The sequence below is a fragment of the Ambystoma mexicanum genome, chromosome 2p (assembly GCF_040938575.1).
Source record: "Ambystoma mexicanum isolate Mex_15411 chromosome 2p, UKY_AmexF1_1, whole genome shotgun sequence".
In the NCBI taxonomy this organism is placed as follows: domain Eukaryota; kingdom Metazoa; phylum Chordata; class Amphibia; order Caudata; family Ambystomatidae; genus Ambystoma; species Ambystoma mexicanum.
In genome coordinates this window covers 86059862-86083260 of record NC_090923.1, presented here as the reverse complement: position 1 = coordinate 86083260, position 23399 = coordinate 86059862, and the positions used below count along the sequence as shown (strand labels likewise).

The 23399-nt window shown below is 45.3% G+C and overlaps 1 protein-coding gene across 4 annotated transcripts in view; it reads right to left on the bottom strand.

The window, feature by feature from the left end:
- The window catches only part of IMPDH2 (inosine monophosphate dehydrogenase 2), a 603389-nt gene extending 580287 nt beyond the window's left edge, over window positions 1–23102 (bottom strand). For 2 of the 4 annotated variants that reach the window (XM_069643307.1, XM_069643306.1), the window contains exons 1-2: window positions 22697–22830; window positions 18938–18965 (exon numbers count right to left, since the gene is read on the bottom strand). In XM_069643307.1, the coding sequence (XP_069499408.1) occupies window positions 18938–18942 (5 nt within the window). In that variant the 5' untranslated portion in view covers window positions 18943–18965; window positions 22697–22830. Of the gene's footprint in view, window positions 1–18937; window positions 18966–22696 lie in introns of all 4 variants that reach the window. The other 2 variants (XM_069643304.1, XM_069643305.1) reach the window with 1 other exon arrangement.
- Between the last annotated feature and the right edge of the window lie 297 nt (window positions 23103–23399).

Genomic DNA, 23399 nt, shown 5'->3' with positions numbered 1-23399 from the left:
AAAGAAAGACGGTACGCAAGGTTAACCTATTCACGCTGCTTTCATCCCTATGGGAAATTAATTTAAAATAGTACTAATGACTTACACAAAGGACTGAAAGGATTTGGAACAAAATACGCTAACACATGGAGACTAACACAGATTCTTCTAAGGACAAGATACAGAGAGGATTTTGACAATTTAAAAGTTACTAGGGTATTTATAGGATTTTTTATAGGGTTAGACAGAATGCAAGGTAACAGAGCGGTGTATGCAGCTTTTTGGTTACTGGGGAGGGGCGATACTTACAGGTAGTTTGGACAGGTAACTGGGTCTCTGGACAGCAGCACAAGAATCTAGTCACTGTGCAACGGCTGGGCTCTCCTTTAAGGGAACAGCGGGGCAACCGGGGTCTGATCACAGTGGACAGCGGGATGCATCAGCTGGGCCAGACAGGTCTGGTCACTGGATTCTCCCAAAGGGATCAGCCACCTTTCCTCCCTTCTCCCTGAATTATTGTAGGGTTTAGTTCTTGTTAGTGGTTCTGCCTGGATAGGATCAGCTACCTCTGACCTGGCTCTGGAGTCTTGCAGGGTGAATGTGGAATGTCTGAAGGTCTGGATATTGGATGTCCTGAATTCTGAATGTCGGATTTTGAATGTCTCCTGGCTTGCTATGCTTCCTCCTATTATAAGCAGGATTACAGGATTTTTTACTATGTGGGCGGAACTGCAGTTACTTTTGCCAAAATCACTTATGAAACAAAACCCTTATATTTACAATTGTTAGTCTCATGAAAATCAGATAGGCAGATTCCATATTTTACAAGGAATATGCCATTTTAATCCCCAAGTCTGTGCGATGCTGCTTTGCCCTTCTGGCACTCTTTCGCAATTTCTTTGGAAAACATTTCACCTAAAATTCTACAAATGGCTACACATAAGCCTAACATTGTCAGGCATATTTCCATCAAATTTGAATCTGTCATGTACGCTTTCCTCAGAAATGCCTCTTTAATGCCGTTGACGTCCCCCACATGCTAGGAAGACCCACATTGTCTCACCTTGTTGACACAAACATTTCATTGAAAACCATCATAATGTCACATTACTGCTTATTCAGATTACTGAAATAAATGTGTTAATGTAAAAAGTATTTTCATTCAAATGGGCTGGCTTTGTTCCCGAATGTGGGTGGCATTTCCAATCCACCCACCCAAATGTCTCCCTGGTCAGCTTGCTCAGGGGTTGTCATGACTCCTCCTTTGAAGTCTTTCAGTTTGAATGCAGGGGGATTTCACACTTCTGAGGGAATGCAGTCAGAGACACCCTGTAATTATCACACTTGTCAGCCCAAAGAACAGAGTCCCTGCCCTGGCAGGATCAAATCACAGAGAGGTGTGACATTTGGCCTTTAAGCCAACAGGAATGCCGGAGCTTCAGCCAGGCTGTTGAATTTCTTTTTGTGAGGAAATATAAAATATACAGATAATATATCTATAGTTTTGCAGCTTTTCTTCCCAAAATATACAGTTGTGTCTGTGCATTTTACAGTATTATTCCCATTCAGCTTTCACACTGTCATTTTCACTGCTTTGCAAAGCTGAATAATACGGGTTCATTTTATTTTTCATGTTCATTTAACAAATGCAGTTTTCCTCGCATTTTCATTCATAGCTCTGGTCAATTTCTATAGATGGGGATATGCTTGAGAAATGTGTTCTTTGAAACTGACACCAGGCAAAGGAGAGAAAGCTACTTTGAAGGGCTTTGCATGTGTTAATTGGTTTCCAAAATGAATGTTAGCCATGCGGACTGAAATGACTGCCTGCTTTTCACGGACTGACACAATAATGCTGTTCAGGGAGGAATGGCCCTCATTTGATGGTGTTCAACCTGAATATAGATGGACAAGGCTGTGCATTACTAAAACCAAGCTGGGTGATGTTTAAAGATGAAAGTGGCACCAGTGTAAGGTTGTTTTAAACACAGAACATTTTCTTTTGCAGTTTTACATTTTTGCAAATCACAGTAGCTCAGATAGGCCATTACCTTCATCTGGAGAAAGCCGGAAATGGAAGGCGTGAGCCGGCCTCGGTATTGAAGGCCCAGTGTTTAAGGCCCAGCGCCTGTCCTTGCCTATTGTCATTTCGCCACCTCCACTACCACAGCAGGGAGATGGAATATATTATTACCTCCAAGTAAGGTGGAATGGAGACAACCTTGGGCATGAAAGTTGGGTTATTGAGCATTTGGATAAGCACCTATACAACAGAATTGTGTTTCAAAGCACAACAAGGCTAAGTGGGGAGGGAAAAAGTGGGAATTATTAACAATGGCAAAACAGCAAACAAACATTCCTGGTCCTACTAGGTCTTGTGGCCTTCGGACGTGCAAGTGCAGTGAGGAGGCCTCAGGCTAAGTGCTGGGGCGGACAAATCCAAAGGATGGGATGCACAGCTTCCAAGCTGGGGCAGTGTGGGGGAGGGGATTGTGGGTGCTAGTGCGAAGGACTGCCTTCGATCTGTAGACGTGATGGCAACCAACAGAGAAGCCTTCCTTGGCAAACAATGAGGCTTTGTGTAAAGGCTTGATAAGAGGCATGAAGTTTCATGAGTTTGGAGGGTACCACTTTCACCTCCCACGCTTGAGCAGGTGCTCTGACAAGTGGGAACGAGAACAGCCCTTTCAGGAATTCCTTGTTCAGTATATGAGCACAGAGAAGGTGTCCCAGGGAACGCATAAACCTGGGACGCCTAGGCAGCCAGGTGTGTCTTGATAGAAGAATGGGCTTGACCGGCCCACGCCAAAGACAAAAGGTAGGAAAAGATGCCCTGAGCTTGCGCATGGATGGGAGTAGAGGCCACAACCAGAAACCAAGAGTAGAAAAGTTTCCTCCTGTTCTTGAAGCAGAAAACTGGAGGCAGCCCAGGCTTTGGCCAGCACCTCACGACATTCACCTGACTTAGGTATTCTTCCTCTTCTAAACTAAGAAAGCAGGAGCAAGTCCAACCAATTGAGGGAGGCCGGGCCGTGGTGTAGCACTGCTCTTTGGTCCCTGGACAGAATGTGAACAAGCAGTGGTAGCTCGATGGGAGGTGACGACAAGAGGCTGTTGAGATGCATGAACTAAAATTGCCTCTGCCAAGCTTGGCCCACCAATATCAGTTAGTACTGATGCCTTCTAAACAAATCAATCACTCTAGGGACAAGATCATTGGAGGCAACACATACAGAAACATGCCATCCCCAGGGAACGTGAAGCCGTCCCATAGGCTCCTTGTGGGATGCAATCTGCTGGCAAAGACTTCACATTTCTCGTTTTACCTGGTTGCAAATAGAGGACACCTGATGTTCCACCTGCTGAAGATGGAGGACCTGATCATCCAGAAGTCCCCACTTGTGGCAGGATCGTAATTCCCTGCAGAGGGAATCCACCACCATGTTGTGTGTTGTGTTCCCCTGGCAGATGGAATGGGTTGGGATGAGGTTGTGGGCTATAGCGCAGGTTCGTAGGGTCTGAGCTTCCACAGACAGAACAGAGAACCGGCTGCAGTCTGTGTATGTGCGGTCAGTGAACACACAGACCCGGCCCTGGAGCTGCGGTAGGAAGGTCTTCAGCACTCAGAACACAGCTCGCAATTCCAGGAAGTTCATGTGTAAAGTTTGCACCTCAGCTGACCATAGGCCCCTGACTTGGAAAGAACCAGTGTAGGCTGGCAGACGAAAGGGTGCTCTCTCCCTGGGTGAGATTGAAGTGAAGCATCCACAAACAAAGAACATCGCGAAAGGTGTGGGTTAACAGTATCTGGCCTTTCCCCATGCAGATACCCGTTTCCATCGAGCAAGAAACTCCTGGAGAGGCCACATTTGAAGCCTGCAGTGCGGAAAATGTACAGAATGCAGGTAGAAATCCCTAGCAAGGAGGAGCCACAACAGTTAGGCCTGAGACTTACCCTTGTAGCTCTTGGATGCCGAGAAGTTGATGGACTGGTACCAGTATGAAGACCTGTAATCGCAGAACATCCTTGAAAGATTCATCTTCCTCGACCAAAAGTACTTCAGTTGAGTGAGACCCGGCCTCAGATTTGGCCAGCAGGAGCAGAGTTCCCTTGGGGGTGGCTTATCTGTGGAACCTCCAGCTGAAGCAGATGGAAGAACCTCTGCTCGAGTGTCAACAGGGGTGTGATTGTCGACAGAACACCCCTCCCTGCTCAAACTGTCTCACTGGAAGGTTGCAATGTGTCCTCAAGTGGAAGTACAGTAGGACCAGGAACTGCAGGTACAGATGTACAGGCCAGCATAACTACTGGATGGGCTATGCGTAGGCCTAGTAGTGCAAAAAGCACAGAAGCAGTATCTCAAATTTGGATAGACACTGCAAATAGCCATGCACCTTTGTCGTAGACAAGGTGAAAGGGGTAATAGCCTATGGAGTTCAGTGCACTATAGCGTGATCCAGCACAATACGTTCAAGAATTACTGCACTGCCTAGCCGATTCTACTTTACACTTAATACAAACCTGCCTAAGAACTTGTGGGACGTGCTCACCAGCCACGGTGCACTTAAACTGTGGGTTGATAGATCGAAGCCTCGTGGGTTTAGCTTGTATCCTGACAGAGGAGAGAAAATGGCACCTGCGACCCGGCCCCATAGAGAGACGGTAACAGTAAATGCAGACAACAACTGGGAATTACCAGGGTAGCTGTAGCCAAACAGGAACGAACCAGACCACACAACGGAGCGTGCACAAGTAAGACGGCAAACCCCTAACAAGGCAAAAAGTGAGCTAAACAGTCAGCGCAAGGGCGCACTGACTGGAACCTACGCAGAGCTCAACAGGTATTTTCCCGAACCAGGTACCAACGCACAAACAAGCGAAGACTATCTCAGGCTGGCCACCAAATGGCGGCCTGCAAGTTGCATGTAAAGGAACGCAGCGTTCGCGAACCCGCGATCAACACTCCCCACACAACCCCAGCATGACCACCAACCACTGGATGGATCCCTTCTTTGCACGTCAGAAGCCCACAGCACCAGTTACAGATTGGGCACCCCAATACTACAGTGCGGCACAGCGGCCCCATAGACAACACAAGATGTAAGCGCACAAGCAGCCCAAAGCGCTATTTCTGTGGCTCTGGTTCTATAGCCGCACGCTAGACAAAAATAAAAGGTAGCAAAGAAACACGAAATAAAGAGGAAAACTAAGGAAAAAAATTTAAATAAACACAGAACGCAGGCGGCCCTGCACTCTGATAGACTTTCCTCTCTGCCCTAAAAACAGCCAGCGTTATCCGAGGTGAACTACACACGAACGAAAATACACTCATCTATGACCAGTCAACACCCGCCTCTGGTTGAAGGAAAGTGCATCCACGATTTGAGCACAATAAACAGCACTGAATAAGCATTACACACCCAGGGCTGAATGCCTCCCAATGCGCCTAAAACAAAAGCCAGCCAAACAATTGACAGCTACACTAAACCTCAGCCACAGACACCAACTGAGCAGATGGGGGCAGCACAACAAAAAATTAAAGAGTTTGATGGGCCGGATAATCAAATCCTGCAGGCGACTGCAGAACTAAAAGCCTCAATGTGCTCAAAAATAGACGCAGTCATGGTTTACGTGGGCTTACTGCACAAAGATGTCAGGAAACAAGTCACAGATAATACTGCCAAGCACAATGAAATTCACCTGGAGGTCCAGATCTTACAGCAGAAAGTTAGACTGCTCGAAGGAGAGGGGAGAGCGAGACGCAATAATGTTCGTATTATCGGCCTGCCAAAGGGAGAAGATGGTCCTGATCCCACATCATATGTGGAAAACCTGTTTTGCAAGATTTCGACCAAGGGAATCTTTCACAAACAAGGCTTTACAATAGAAAGAGCGCATCGAGCCCTGACTCGTAAACCTCCACCAGGAGCTACTCCACCCTTAACTACAAGGATAGGGATAAGATCTTATCCCACTCAAGGCAAGATGGAATGATACAAAGAGCTTTGGTAAACCTGGCAGCAAATCCAGACTATACCCTCCAGGTCCAGAAAAGCAGGGCCCACTTTGCATCAGTCAAAGCCAGGACCCATAGAACTGGACTAAAATACATGTTGTACCCGGCACGATTAAGAGGCCTTCACCAAAAAAGCACATACGTGGATGGACAGGGAAAAAATTAGCCCTCTGAGATGGCGGCGATGCCCCAACTTATAGCAGTCACTCTAGAATGTAAGCAGCACATAAGAATTTAAGAGGATGTCACCCACTCTTGATCATGTTTGTTCTCCTCGGTCTTGGCCCAGGCTGTGCACCCTAGTACAATTTAGGGGCAACCTGAAAAAGACACTTCCAGGATAGCAGGCAGCACTTCGCGTACATATGGCAGGACCCACCTTAAGTATGCAGCCATGACTCTTGCACGCGAGGGACCGATCCCGGGCTGCTACCTCCCTGCCCTCAAAGCTTTTCCTAGGAACGCATGTTTCTGCGCCCATCCACTGCACACAAGCCTCCGGGAAGCACTCTGGAGGTGGACGCGAAAAGCAGACGCGACTGAGCATAGGCACAATGTTCGGCGATTGTTATCAGTTAAGCAAGTTGGGGAAGTTATTGGGAATCTGGTTTTGCCTGCACCATTGAACACACCAATAGGCCATCCAGTACATCTGGCCCACCGCTTAAAATGTACTATAAGACAAAGGCCCCAGACACGGAACCTGGGGGATAATCATGGAACATCAACCTTTACAAGGTGCCAGAACGAAGGCACATGGTCCAACACCCAGGACCCTGCCAAATCAAACAACCCAATATGGCCAACGACCTGAATCTGCTCACTTGGAACGTTTTAGGCCTGAATAGCTTTGTGAAAAGGAACCGAGCATACACATTCCTACGCAGACACAAAATAGACATGGTCTTCCCACAAGAGACCCACCTCACTGTAGATAAACAGGCATTAATTGCCAGTAAGTGGGGCGGGCATACTCTGGGCTCCCCATACTCAGCGTATGCCCGCTGTGTGTTAATCTGGATAGCTCCTACAGTACCTTTTAAAATGACCAGCAGGATGGTGGTTGTACAGGGATTCCTAGAAAACATGTATACCTTTTTAATTAGCACATACGCCCCCAACCATGACACAGCCTCCTTTTTTCAAACACTGTATCCACCCATCGGGCCATACCGAGATGGCAATATATTGTGTGGAGATTTTAATTGCGTCATAAACCCGCTAATGGATAGGTCTGATACCAAATTTCATAGACCTGCCCCGCCACACAGGTCTCCGATAACACTTCTTTCATCCTTTGATCTCCTAGACATATGGCGAACTCTCCACCCGTATTCTAGACACTAGTCACACTTTTCAGCACTGCATGCCGTTCACACCGGACATGGACTACTTCTTTGCTGGGACGGACCTGGCCCCTGAATTTATAGATGTTAAATATAAGTTTGGTCTCATCAGACCATGCCCCCCCCCTCTTACTAAAGTGGTGATAGGCACCTCCTAGACCTCCAATCCTGACTTGGAGACTCAGAGCTGAGGCACTGCAAGAAACCCTCTTTCGCGACCATACCAAAGACAGTATTACGGAATACTTCATACATATCTCTGGCAGCGTCACCGGGGCTGGCACCCTTTGGAAGGAGGATAAAAGTAGTATCAGAGGAACAGCAAATCAGGAGGCATACATGCCTCACTATACAAAGAACTTACCTCCGTAGAAGCACTAGAAAAGCTTGCACAGTCGGACAGGGCCAACATGATGAGGGCCCCAATGAAGCAACATTACAGCATAAATGCAAGGAGTGCTGGGACAGGTTTGGCATGTACAATTACAACATATAGCAAGACAGCACATTGAGGGGGACAAACCAGGCCAGCAAAAAAGAACAGCGAGTTCCCATTTACTCGATTCACAGACCACAAAGCACCACTTGCTCTACACATGAAGGCATTTGTGCGGTCTTCCAACATAACTTGTACAGCAATGAACCTACGTCCCCACGTGCATGTGCACAGGAAGTGCTAGAAGAGATACAACTACCCCAACTAGAGGACGAGGCTGTCAATAATTTGGATGCCCCCATCACATTAGAAGAACTCACAGACAATAAGGTCCTTGCCATCAGGGAAAGCCCCGGGCTCAGACGGCCTGCCAAGCGAGTTCTATAAAGAATTTGCTACTAAATACGCTAACAAAGGGCATTTGAAATTGGCATCCTTCCCCAAAGCCTAAGAGAATCAATAATCATAGCTGCATAATCGCCACTAGAGTGTAGCTCATATAGACCCTTGTCCATGCTAAACCAGGACAGCAAATTTCTGACAGCCTTACTAGCTAATAGGTTGAAAAGGGGGATACATTCCCTGGTGCACCCTGATCAGACAGGATACGTGCCAGGTAGACGTATGTCCTAGAACCTAAAGGCGCTTGCACCACATAAAAGAGTGCACCGCGACATAGGAAGGTCCCTGTGCGATAGCTTGGTTAGATGTCATAAAAGCATTGGACTCCATTAAATGGGAGTATTTGTATCCCACGTTGCGCCGGTTTGGCTTTGGGCAGACGTTAATTGGATGGGTGAGGCTGGTGTACACCCAACCAACGGCAAGAGGCAAACACTTCTCATGGCCATGGGAACTAGTGAGGGGTACTAGACAAGGCTGCCCACTAACCCCATTGCTTTAGATCTTGGCAATGGAGCCAATAGCAATATACCTAAGGGCAGAGTACTCAGGCGCAGGCATACTAATCGACAGCACACGCCATCTCATATTGTTGTATGTCGATACATTGCTTTATGTTCACAACCCCGAAGAAAACCTGCAAATCATGGAGACTCTAGGAAACTTTGCACAGTATTACAGTTAGTAAAGACAACTCATCCATTTTCCCACTAGCAAGTTTAACCAAAACACGTCACGATTGCCTACCTGTTCTGGCTTTGCAATGGAGTACCGACACATACAGATACCTAGAATCAACATATATGACGCAGCATTAACACCCTAAAAGCGCTAGATACCATAAGAAACTCGACGTTCTGGATCTAACTACCCCTCTCATTACTGGGCAGAGTTGCCCTGCTGGAAAATTGCAGTACTCCCCAGGCTACTATATCATTTTGTAAATGTCCCATATAATATTCCAAAAACCTTTTTTAAAACCTTTGTTCCTAAGGCGCAACAGTTTATGCAGAATAGCATTAAAATCCTTACAAAGGCCCCATGAGGAAGGCAGCATCAAGGTTCCACACATTTAGTCATTCTACACAGCAGGACAACTGCAGTTTTTGGTGTGTTGGCTGGCAGATGAGCCTACTGCAGATATCAAGCTCCTTAAGCCCCCTACACCTACTTACTTTCTCAAAGAGCTATTATGGTACAAGAAACCACAGCCCACAGGGCACCCACACCTCGTATTGTTAGGCATCCGAATGTTCAACAGGGCACGAAAATTGATGCGTCTGTCAGACCCATTCTCAGTACAAATTCCCCTAGCCTCACTTGTTCCTACTGCATCCCAGGCCTGGAAGGGCCTACGTGCGCTTTGGGAACCCCCATGATGTCGCTACTATGATGGACCTGATGAATGGCACTCCCTTCGTTTATACCCTTTAATGAACTGGTAAACACTGGCATACACCACGGGGTCAGGATCTGTTGAGGCCTCACCACCCTAGCCCTCACCACCATAGCCTCGTAAAAAGTGACTCACTCATGGCGAGAAGTGATGCCATCTGAAGGTTCGTCACTGCAGTCACTTCCAGTCCCATTATTATTTAAAAATGTATAATGCTCAACAAAACCGAAGGAGACTGCACATTCAAAATGTACATTAACAATAATCCCTGCATGCAGAAATAGGAGCGTGTATTGGGTAGGGCCATTGGGGTATACACGCATTTCGTCGAATGATTTTAGATCGTGGGACTTTTCATCGCCAAAAACTTTTTTTAAACGTTTTTAGGGGGGGGTGTTTGGTGCGGTTTGGGGTATGATTATTTAAGTAAGGGGGGGTTTGGGAGGGCAAAGCCCCCCCATAAATTAAAAAAAAAATGAGTTTTTGGCGATGAAAGGGTGGCGATGAAAAGTCCCACGATGTAAAATCATTTGGCGAAATAACAGAACCGGCCATTGGCAGGGAGGAGTGGGAGAGATTATGGAAGAGGATACCGAAGCTGGCCAGAGCTTCCCAGCTACAGGAAGCGTGGTATAAGATTCTGTTCGGATGGCATTACACCCCCGCCCGGCTTCATGAGATGTTCCCAGAGCGATCAGGCAACTGCTGGAGGGGATGTGGGTTGACAGGGACAGCAGAGCATATTTGGTGGGAATGCCCCAAGATTGAACCCTTTTGGAGAGAGGTACAAGAAGCTCAGAAACAGGTCTTTGGTCGGTCAGAGGGAGGAAAGGTCATCGGTACAGATCCTCTTGTGCATCCGTGGGACTTCGGAAGGGGAGGGATGCAGAGGAAGGGAACAAGCTGAAGTGGTCCTGACTCTTGCGGCTATGATGCAAATAGCGCGGAGGTGGAAAAGCTCCGAGACCCCATTGCATCAGGATTGGCTACGAAAAATTTGGGAAATAGTGGCTCTGGAGTGGGCAACTTACGCCATGAACGATAAAGTGCAGAACTTTGCGGCAGATTGGGGGGAAATAATGTCTTTTCTTAAAGAATGATCTGGTGCCCGCAGCGATTGAACCTCTTGGACCTACAGTGAAGCTGAGGGACCCGCCCGGAACAAATTGGTTTTTGCTCTTGAATGTTCGTCAATTGAGGAGGAGGAAGGGGGGGAGAGAATGTTTTTCTCAGTTAACTTTTTGCAATCTTCAATAAAAAGAGTTTTTAAAAAAAAAATCAGTAGAATGATAAAATATATTTCAGTAAAACAAAACTGAGGATAAGCTACAGAAGAGGTTTAAAAAGCCTTACGAAAAGCTAACCAGAAAGAAAGCAAACTGAAAGAGTAGAGAGTTCTGGGTGGTAGAGACTTCCGCAACATAAGTGACCACTTCCTTTGGCCAGTGTGGCAGTAATCTGATCTGTGAAGAATATAAGATTAGCTTGCCAGAAAACTCCATAGAGTTGGACATCGGCAGGCTGTTCAAATGTTCGTCCCAGAATCAGCGTCCCGAAAGACCATCACAGTGCCAACTGCCGACATTTTATGTAGAGCCACCCTTCTTGACGAAAGCCTTCATGCTTTTAATTGTGAAATTACCACTTGCCTCCAAGTTCTCTAAAGAGCAACAGAGCTCATGTAAACTTTCAGAAGCCACCAGAGAAGAAATACCCTGAACCCACCGTGAACATGCCTCAGGTTTTCAGTGGCCTCAAGCTCAACTGCGTTACTGCTGCCACGATCTTCAACTTCAGCCTCCACTTTACGAACTTGGTAACTGTTGTGCAAGCATCCGAGATTTTTGGAAAGCAACCCATTAACGTAGCTTTAGTTTTGCGCATTCACTGTCGAACCGTGGGTTGACGGAAGTCAACTTTCTTTGATGTAACCCGAGAGGACCTGTGTTGTGAAATTACGGTCGGTATTGCTTAAAGACCGCATTGTGCAACTCGGGACTCGTAGAACACCTTTGTGGGGCAATTCAAGACATGGCTATTCTAATTTGACAAGGTAGGAGCTTTGATCAAGACTTTAAAACTAGCACATTCTGTAAAGTTTTAACACTAAATTCTGCGTTTCAAGACAGTCATAAAAACGCCTGCTAAAAGAAGTGGAAAGTATTTAAGTAATAGGACATTGAAATTGGTCCTAGAGTTAAAACAGACAACAGCCAAGGAATAACAGCATTTAATACTCTGAAGTCTGTCTGGGTCATAAGTCAGGGCCACAGATAAACTAGTGATCCTAGCCTTCGCATTTACTACCACCATGCATGTGCTGCCAGGGCAGAACTACTCCGCGAGGTCGCAAGCAGACATTTTTAAGCTCGTTGTAAACAACTGCAGTCTTTGGACCAAAGTGACTAATTAACCCCATTCAACCTTTTCAAAGTGGTACACTATTGCCAATACATCCACCAAAAAGATGTCACTTCAATTTTTTAATGCAGTGGCTTATCTGAACGGGTCAAAAGAGAAAACATTTTGGAAAAATTAATGACACCACAAAAAATACGTTTGCCCAAATCTTCTCAAATTAAAATGTAAAGAGATTGCAAAGCCCAAAATAAAAGTTAAAATTAATTCAAGGCGTGCAGTCTACGAGCAACCAAACAGGGTTGCAAATGGGTACAAATCTAGACAACGTGGGGGCAGAGGGGGCGAGGGAACTTAGGTAAACTATCCACCTGGCAAACTATCCACCTGGCAAATAAGCTAAACGTCAGATAGGGAAATTACAATACTGTACGCTGACAAAGTGCATGCACACAAACATGCCATCCCCATTATTAATGTTTACACATCGCCACTTCACCGGCACAGTAGCATAAAAACCTAAATGTAAACTCACTACTGCTACACACTGTTACGGCAGGAGTAACAGGTCCTGGAAGCAGCAAACCTCTAGACCATTCCTGCAAAATGATCAAATCTCCTTCCACCTGATGAGCTAGGGTTCCGGAGTGTCGCGGCAACTATGGAAAATGGTTAAGCCAAGGTGAAAGTTTGTGGGCAGAGCTCCACTAAATGCAAGACAATGGCCCCTCACTTGACACGTGGACAAAGGAGTGAGGAAGGAGTTCTTGCATCGGTCTTTATAGTAAACTATTGGTGCATGAATTTAAATTGTTGGGTGCTATGGAGCTCCTGTAGTCCAAAAGAGCCTGGTTAGCTTGACAACAAACAGCTACTTTTGACTACTCCCGAGGACAGCTGGTGAGATAGCTCAGCGGGTTTAGTGCTCACTGCTGTGCTCTATGTGTGATCTGCAGGTCCCACGTTCGAATCACAAGGCAAACTCAGCCTCTCAACCATCCGAGGGCGTAAATGAGTGCAACTTCGGTTGGGAAGTTAAATGTATGTAAATATGTTCCATGTACAGTGCTTAGGAGTAAGCGCTTTATACATACATTATCACATAAACATTGTGACAGAAGTCTGTTTCGGGATATTTAAAAGGCACATGAGACAAAGCATCTAGCGAGCACAGTGCAGTTATTTTATGTTAAAAATGTAAACAACCAGAAAGTCAAAGGAAACTTGAAGTTTTTAAGATAAAAAAAGAAGGTGGCAAGATAAATTATTTACAGGATCCAAATGCAAGGCAGGACAATCAGAAATTGCAGCTCCGATAAGATCATCCGACCCACACTCAATGTTGAGTCTACTGCACCCCGCACCCATTACCAACTACTAGGACAGAGGCTTGCCCTTTCATTGATTTAGCTCTGCATTAACTTATGTCAATTCCCACCAGAGGGCAGCTCTCCAAGCACTTGAATGACGGTCCTATTCATACAGGTCACCCGCTTGCTAATCCTAGGACAGTCCACATTAGTGTTAGACCATTTAAATGGCAGGTCACAGCACACCCTTGTCGAAGTAAGGAAAGACTAACTCAAATCTCTGATACTGCTCAATATGCAAGTAATGTCTAATAGTGAAACGCTTGCTCATCAATTGAGCACAAAAAAAAAATGAGTAAGCCCATCCCCTCCACCCAATAACTTCAAGAATAGACATCCTCCCCCGCCCACCCATCCTGTCATTCTGGAGATAAGACTTCACACTCTTTAAGGTAAGCTGCTACACTCCACTGACAAATTAATTCTGGCATTAAATCCAGGGTTGGTTTGTCCTGGAATCATCTCCCCACTCATTTGTGAGTCTGCATCGCACCTGTGCCCGGCACTAAATTGCTAGCTACCCTGCCCTGTACCTCAGTTGGCTACTACTCCCCTGCTAGTCAGCACCTCTTCTCCACTCACTTGTAGGTGAGCCCACCCTCGAAGTTCAGGAGCTGCTTTGCAGTGAACCCATCATCTGGCACATAGCCGACGCTGCCACTGATCAGGTAGCAAGCCATTGCAGAGAGTTAAGTGAGACTAAACGGACAGGACCTGCTGTAGAGCAGCAAGGTCCGAGGTCCTACATGTATTAGTAAACCAAAAGTGAAAATGCATGCAAGGAAACTTAATTAGAAAGGGTACATTGCTAGGGAACACGGAAGAAAGCAAGTTGGGTTAACTTTTAACATAACTCATTCCTTGAGAGGAGCTAGATGGACGAATAACTGCTGTGAAGAAGCACATTGGCTACCGTGCATGCAAACACAAATCAGGTGCCTCCACCATCCTAAAAACCTCTACACAACTGACACTTCCTGTTTGAGAACAGAAGCGAAATACCAGAAGTGGCAAACACCTTAGACTGTTTCCACTGCTTATAAAGAACTGGCGATCCGCTCATTTTGGAGCCACTGATGGTCTGCCTGCAGAATACCATCAAGTGTTACATACAGTGTGTTTGATAATGTGTTGTATGTTTCATATTAAGTAGGTTATGGATGCGAGATGGCCTCAAGAGTCCCTGGATGTTGTGGCGGCTTAGAGACCAGATGTGCTTAAGGTATCCCTTATAGGGAAAGTCTTCAAGATACCTGGTCCAACGGAGCCTGCTGACAGGGGTTTCAGCGCCAAGCGTTGTCTGTGCGCTGAAAGATAAGTTGTTGGACACAAAAGGGTGAAATAAACTAATCTCCTCCAACCTGGAGCCATATTCTGATAGCATCCGTGATGAGGATAGAAGAGGGCACACCTTATTGTAATAGAAAGTCCTGGACTTATGCTATGCTATAGGTGGAACAATAGAAATAGAATGAAAGTTGTTATACTGTGCAGAGTTCTGGCAGGATAGCCTGTGCTGCTTCTGGTTGCGGGAACTTCATCGATAGGCCATAGTGCAATATCCATATATAGTACGAAAAAACACCTGTTGAAGCGTACTATAAGCCTTTACCATGCCACAGCAATTAACGGGCAAGAAGTTAGGCTAGCCTAAGCAAAGAGACTGATGCTTAGTCAAGCATTTAACATTAAACCAAGGCACTTGTAACATTGGCCAGGGAAGTATGGCACAAGTGCAATGTGTACCGCTGCTAAAGGCAGAGTGAAATAGGACTGAAGCTGGAGTGTTGCAATAATGTAGCAGCTGTATGAGCAAGGTTCAGATTATGACAAGATGGGCGCAAACAGAGGTAGAGTCTCTATTACAGAGGGCAAGCCGGAGAAAGGCTGTTTCATAATTTCGGAAGAGAAAATGGAGCAATGAGGCTGATCCGCAGCAGTATCCAGAACACCGAACTGACAGATCGAGACCGTCAGCAAGAATAGTAAGGAAACGTCCCTCCGTGCAGCAGACAAGCACAGAGTGGGGGCCCCAAGCACCAAAGTCATAATAGTCCAACACAGGATTCCCAAGCCTACGCCGAAACCAAAAGGCTTCAGGTCATGGAGAGTATACGTCTATTCTAAGTAGAATGCTGCTTTAAGTGTTCAGGTCCATCGAACTGATTAATACTTCAGAGAAAGCGCAAGATGGTGTAAAATGTCAAAAAGGATAAGGAATCCACAAAGTGCAACTTGGGGTTGAGCAGAGAACTTTATTTTAGAGGCAAGTCAGTCATTTATAAATATGGTTGGGTGAGCGGGGAAAATCACCAGGAGCGAAATTAGTCTGGTTACACCAAGCTATGATGGAAACAAATATCGGTGGGATATTAGTGATCAAAAGTGTAGGGTGCACGTGTGACTTGAAAAACAGAGCGAGACTTGTCCAAGGCAGTCCAACTTTCCATTGATTGCGAGAACTGAACTGTTTCCATAGTGTAGTGAAAGGAGCGTTAGCATGCAAGTGCTGTGGGGTGAAAATGAGGCATAACTAAACTTCCTGGATCCTTATGCAATTAGGATGTGAGCAGCCAGTTTCTGTGGGTCATTGAACCACTATCTAGTGGATTGAAGTGGTTTGGAGAATAGTTAAAGGTATTATTAGGTGAAAAGCCAAGATGTGATGCTCTTAAATTGGGGGCAGTGCTGTAAGGTTCTATTTTGGGAAGTGGTCCAGAGTTGTGGTGCAACAATTTAAAAGGAGGATCCTCACAATTTCTTCTTTGAGAGGACACCGTCAACGTCATGCGCAGGGCTGATTGAAAGTTTAAGCTGGGAGTGTATTGGTTGAGTTTTCAATAAAGCACAAAGACTCAAGTAGATGGGGACATGTTGAAAGGGGAAAATGAATTATATGAAGATGAATGAAAGTTTAAGGTGCGAGGTTGTATGGGCTGAAAACCCTATCAAATAAGCATCTAGGGATGGATACATCCGGGTGAAAAAGCATGCATGATACAAGCATTGTGACGAATCTCACTTACAATGCATTAATACTTTCTCTGAATAAGTAACTAACTTAAGGTAGTTCAGGGGATGGAGGTTTCATTGATAATATTGTTTTGAATAATGGGTTGCAGGATGTGCATTTTACTGTACAATGATTTTTGAAAAACTGGGTAAGAAGACATACAATTGGTTCTGTAAGGCAACATGGAAAACATCAATTAAAAGGATGCCAGGTAAACAAGAGTACACCGAAGGAAAATACACAATTTTTATGTTGCTTGTGCACACAGTATATGACAGCACCTCCACTGTAAATAAAACACTAGTTTATAAAGCATGCATTACAATATAACGAGATGTAATTATATTTATAAAGCGCTAACTATGTCCCAAAGGCATCTAGGCACTAAGGTAGACAGTCCATAAAAAAAGAACACAGATTATCTAGATGTTTTTAAAAGTTTCGCAAAACCTAGATAATCGTTCATTTGGCAAAACTGAAGTGGGCGAGAATTCCACAGTGAAGGCGCAGGAAAAGAATGGCCTTCAGACCGAGCTCTGAAGCATCTAGGCGCACTCAACACATTTTGTGCAGCAGAGCTAAGCACCATAGCTGGAATATAGAGGGTCAATTTAGATTGTAGAAATTCGGCACCCGATGAACTGCGCGGTGCTCCATGCAGAGGATCTTAAATTTGACACAGCTATTCACCGGAAGCGAATGGAGTTAAAGCAGGCTACGAGAATGAGAACTTGGTGTATGCAAGCATTGCAGTGTAAAACACTTTGTAATGCTGGCTGTTCCCAAATGATCAATTTTGTCCATAGAAAATACCTTCATGATGGTGCCCACAATATATGCCAGAATTGCACCATAAAGCACATGCTCACGAAGCCCTAGTCTCCAATATATACCAGCGCTCCATAGAAAATACAGCATTGCACTCCCGGTGCAACCCCCCCCCCCCCAATCAACATGAACGCAGCAGGCTCACAAACATGAAGGGCTTGCAAAATCTACTAGCCCACTAGCATTGTAGTCATTTTTATGAAGGGAGAGAAGTATTTGCAGGATACTCGACCTTGCTGGGGAGTATGGGGATGTTAGAACTTAGTTTGCATTTACTGCAAACACCATCAGAAACTGGCAAATGCAAGTTTCTCTGTGCATACTTAGCAGCTTTGCACCAAATATTAAGTGTGCGTATGGCGACAAGCACCATTTTATAAAAAGCACTGGTAAATTTTATGTCCCCAGTCACCTTGGGGCAAGTGCATTTCTCCCAGGTTGAGTATATAAACTAAGGAACTTGTCGTGCACGTCTAGTGGGATTTTTAAGAATTTGCAAGGGTCATTCATACATCCACACAAAGCACTAAAATGTTTCCCATGTGATTTTGTATTCATTAGCCTTCTTAGGTGGCCCGATATAGTAAATATCACTGGGGGTATGAAAACCAAACACCAGGAACACTGCGGTGGAGTAAAACAAAATAAAACGTCAAGAAAAACTCTCCCACAATGTACAACATGAGTAGAATAGGCCATTTCGGTTTACAAGCCACACATGGCCAGGTACATTAATACTTGCATATTTTCGCTCTATGTGAAACGAGAATCGTCGTCTTGCGGGGAAATGCCATTTCATACACATCTTCACGAGCCCAAGACCAACAGCTCTGAAGGAAGCAGTAATGTGTTTCACCTTCATTGAAGATTGCTAGCATGGGTAGCAGACATACTTGTGATTGAAACAAGTTTGCTATACACAAATATTATGGCGGGTTCACAGATCTACCACCTAATGTGATCAGAAAAGCCCATTTAAATTAACAAGCCACACATATCACAGCACCACTTCGTAGCCATTGCTGGAAGTAAACTCCAGAAATCCAATTCCAATTCAGAGCAACGAACCAATGAACAGTTTGTACGCAAACAGAATCGGATCTCCTCTTCAAGTCCCTTTCACTCACTTTGGAGGTCATAATACTTTTGAAGCAGTATGTAGACCATCCTCATGCCTTGTTAGTCATCCAAACATTTGAGTAGCCAGCCATCCGGATTTAGAATGGACTGACCGCATTTTCAGAGCTTTGTCCGGTTTACACAGTAAATCCAGATTTAGGTCTCCCAAGAGATGGCAGGCCTGTGGGGGTTCAATGTGTGTCAGATAGGGCTGAACGGACTTACTGATGAGTTCCTGAGAGCTGTGATTTACAGTTCCATCAACTGATAAGGGCTCCCAGTACAGCACAATGAATGGATAAGGAGTTATGGAGCCGATTCCCTTTCAGTGACCCTTTCATGTGCACAATTCCAACTCTTCGTGCAAAGTGCTAATGCTGGGGGTCCTCATTTTGATGGCCCATATGCATTTTAAAGCTTGGTCCAGACAATAAATCTAACCAGCTATTTGGTGTATTTGTGAAAGAAAGTGTAAACTGCTTATTTAAAGAAATGTCCAGCTTGTTTGAAAGGAAAGTACTTTTTTTGCAAAACCACATTTTATGTACACCTATGCACAATATAGTAGATGCTGGTTTTCAATAATGAAAAAGTAAGCAATACTAATTATACAACCAGACTTCAGACATTAAATTGTTGGAGTGTTACATGTGATTAGAGCATCCAGTCTTACCTCATTTTTTTTGCATTCTGTCACAGTTCTGCAATGGTAAATGAAAAGCAAAACTATGAATATCAGATTTCAACGAAACACTCCGCACAGGATGCACCCCTCAAACCTGGCCCAGATGGTGTAAGAGAATATACATCTCTTCTTCACAACCACTTTATACAGGAAGGAGAAGGTGATGTGAAAGAAGCCGACTATTTGTCAGGGTTTGCTTTCTAGCAAATATGCATTTGATGTGTGGTACAAATATTTGGGAAGAGATTCATTAGAAGTCCCAGAATTAAAACTGCAGTGGGCTGGATGGGAAGACATGTTATGGGATCACTTATCTAGTTTTTGGAACCCCGTCTCCTCTTAGAAATATCTAACTAACCAATTTCAACCGAGAGTTACAGCATTCATTGCATCCAGCTCCATATCAACCTTCAAGCCTGCCATTTGTAGATCAGCATTTCCATTGGGAAACATTCAACTTCATTAGTCGGACACGCCAAGATTTTTCAGCATGAAATTTTACATTTTACTGAACAAAAAAAAACAAAAAAGAAAAAAGAAAATCACATTTTGTGGCACAAATGTACATTTATTGCAGTATTTGTGCTTCACTTTTTATATTGATGGGAGGGTTCTAGAGGACTAGATTGCAAAGTGGTTGTGTGAAGCTGCAAAAGAGCCAATGGTCATTATTTGCCCCTTGTGTATGCAGATTCTGCTATAGTCCCAGATGTCCGCAGCTTGACTAAACATTGTTTTTCTCTACTTATATGGTTTATTGTACATGCCTGTTTTATGTCAACTTTATTCATCGCAATCATTTCATTTGTAATGGTGCATATATTTTCCTTCCATGTTTTTCAATCCTCCAAGCACCGACGCCCCCACTCAGCAATTCTCCATCTAACGTACTCCCAAATCACTCACTCTGCCAATCATGTGCATGCATACTTGTCACACTGACAAGCCACAAATGAGCACTGCCTGCTCCCTACTACGATCAATCGAGCTTTAAACTCACACCCAACCAGCGCACATTCTAGCCCACTCCTCCCGCTTTCTTTTTCAGCGAACCCCCCTCCTCTGACCCATTACTCCCCTCCTCCCCCCTGTTGGCCCAGTGCTCTCTGGCCAATCTGCTCTCTGGCCAACCGCTCCCCCTCTCTGGCCCGGATGTTCTTTCTTTCTGGCCCACCTTTGGGCTTTCTTTCTGGCCCACTGCTACCCTCATATGGCGACTAGTTTTTAATTTATTTAAAAATACAGATTTTTTTGCCATAAATTGGTATTTTTACAAAAACTGCCGTCTTTGTATGTGTTTTTACAAAAACAGCTAATTTTGCAGGTGTTTTTGCAAGACGGCTCATTTTCCTGTACTTTAAAAGATTGCAAAAAATTGCTAAAAGATGGGTGGTTTGATTATGGTCTAAGGGAGCAAGATACCCATAATATTGCCGAATCATATGCCAAGAAACAAAATGCGGAGATTTAACAAGGCAGTATCTCCGGAAGGCTAGAAAGGAACTGGGAAAGTCGTAAGCCAGTATCTCATCTAACAAAACAAATGCAATTCTGGTGGAAAATATTTTATGACTGGCCTCTGCCTCCAAAGGGTTGGCAGAGATTGGGAAGTACCATCTTAATGCTATGTGCACCTAAACTAGGGTTTAAACTCGTGCTCATACATTTTATTTTGATGTGCAACTATGGCAAAGTTTCTTCAAAAGTGCAACAGACCATTCTGTAATTGGTGTGCGCTTTATAAAATGGTTAAAGCACCCTCAACTTTTCTCCCAAGAAGATTCTTATGCAATGTTGGCTTGGTGGATTAAGGAGCCTGCTGCAGTGATGTGAAACCTGTAGCTAACAGCAGCAGGTTCTTAACCCATTGTGCTATTCCAGGGATTCACTGGCTTTCAAAGCTTAACACAATTCGAATAGAAATGCTTTTACAGCCGCTTATAAAATTAGTAACATTTTCACAAATTAAATGCCATGGCAAAATGGTCAAGTGGGTTAATGCACATCTTTCCATAACACCGATGACCAACTAAAGATGTGTCTGAATCCCCCAGCAACGCAACGACGAAACACACAATGAAGCTGTCCTACCTGGTGTTCAATACCTCTGATCCTACCCACAGGATAGGATAGAATGGAATAGAGGGAATGGTCGGTGTAAATGGGGTTGATGGATGAACGAAGTGGGTGGACAGAGTAGACGAAATGACAGTTAGTGGAGAAAATAAAGGAGTAAATGAGTGGACGGAACGGATAGGGTGGACAGCACGGGCGGAGTGATGGTAGTGGAGTGCATGGAACGGAAGGCACGGACAGAGTGGATGGCACGGATGCTACAGATGGAGTGGATTCTACAGATGGAGCGGATGGAACGGACGCTACAGATCGAGTGTACGGAACGGGTGAAATTAAGTGGATAGAGTGACAGAGTGGATCAAATTGGATGACATGGATGGAACTGGACGACTGGAGGAAATAGGTGGTACTGGATAGAACTGGATGAATGGAGTGGATTGAATGACCGAATGGATGGGGTGAATAGAATCAGATACATTGAAACTGGACAGAGTAAATAGCACGGGACGGAAGAAACGGAACTGGACAGAGCCGATGGAATTGCTGCCAAATATCTGTATCCCCCTATATACGATATATTTCTGTATCCCTGTGTATCTGTATTCCCATATATACCTGTATAGACCTGTCACTATTTATTCATATGTCCAACCTTCCTGTATGGCCCCACCGTCCTGTCCATGTGCCGTGTCTCAGGCTTCTAAAGATAACCACCATATCACACCACTACGCTTACTCTCTACTATACATCATCATTCAACTAGAACACATCTATACCCCCATAATTCAGCCTGGCTGTTCACTTACGAATACTACCCCATGAACACCTCATCACCCTAATAAAACGCAGCTAGCGGAGCACATTACAGCCTAGCTGTTCACACAGGCGTTCCTCGGGCCTAACGCAGCCAGAACCCAGTCTGAGTGGCCACCCACCAGACTGCACATGTCCAATTTATATCTTCAGCACCACACCTATCACTAGAAAGCAGCTTTCCTCCAACTACACCAGCTGCACAAATCCGGTGCACCCATGCACCACACGACACTCTCTCTCTCTCTCTACTGACCCGAACTACGGTTCCGAGGGCATTCAAAGCAGCGCTTTGAGGTCATACCAATGATACATAAGGCGCTATATAAATGACAAGTAACATAACATCTTATTAAAATCAATAGTGCAACAGTCAGTGCATCCAATTTTGTCAGAACCAGCTAAGCTTTTCATCTTTTCTAGGTCAAAAAAGGGTTATTTCAGCATTTTAATAATGTAAATACTATTTTAAAAAAAAAGCTGCAAGAATGATTTTTTAATTTTGTGTTTTATTTGCGCTTGAACTAGTTTCCAAATCTATAAACTGCGCCGATGCCTCCGGGTTGGGGGCGCTATACAAATTTCAAAATAAATCAAAATAAATAAAGGGGCGTGCCAAGGGGGTGGCATCTCCACAAAGTAGGCGGGGCATCAATCGCAGTTTTTGCTTAAAAAAAGTGTCAACTAAACTTGTAAATCAGCGCAGCAGGTGTCAGCCGCTCAGGCACGTGCGATTCCGCCCCCGCCATTCAAGAGCAAGGTCAGCCACCCACGTGGAGCCCCGGTGTGCCCCACGCGTGACACGGCACCCCGCCTCTAAACTTGCACGCCACTAGTTTCCAACTCCTGCCACTCACTTGTAGGTGAGCCCGTCGCCGCAACTGAAGAGCTGCTGGGCGGTGAGCCCGTCGTCGGGCACGTAGCAGGTGCCGCCGCTGATCAGATAGTCCGCCATGTCCGGGGAGCAGAGGGGTCGCGAAAGGAAAGACTAGATGGCACCGGAGAGCCGCGGCGCGCGCCCGGGCCTCGAGCTGTCAGAAGATGCCGCGCGCGCCCAGGCGGCGTGCGCATGCACACTCCACCGACGTCTGGTGGTGACCGACCTCCGCGGCGCGCGCCCTAGACTCGCGCACAGCGGCCCCTGTCAGCACGTGCAGGCGGCCTGGGGGAATGAAGGGGGCTCTCCTACTCCAAAACACGTGCCAACCGTTCTGAGGAGCGCAGGAGCCCGCGTTGCCGATATTTAAAGACTTCTGCGCGTGCCGAGACGTCAGGACGCTAGGCGGTGCTACGCAGCAGGGCGGGGCTAAAGTGGATCGAATTGAAATGATGGCGCTGTTGTGAAAAGCAACCGCACCTGATCAAAATACCGAGTGATGACCAAATACAGGGTTAGTACTCGCAGCCAGGTGTTATGTTCAGCCCACAGTGCACTTTCACAGCATCACGTCGCAGCCAGGGAATCAAAAGTCATTCATGGACAAAGTAGTTACAGGATATTTAATAGATGACTGTTGTGATGTTTATTACATGAGTTATGTATACAGGGTCATGAACCTA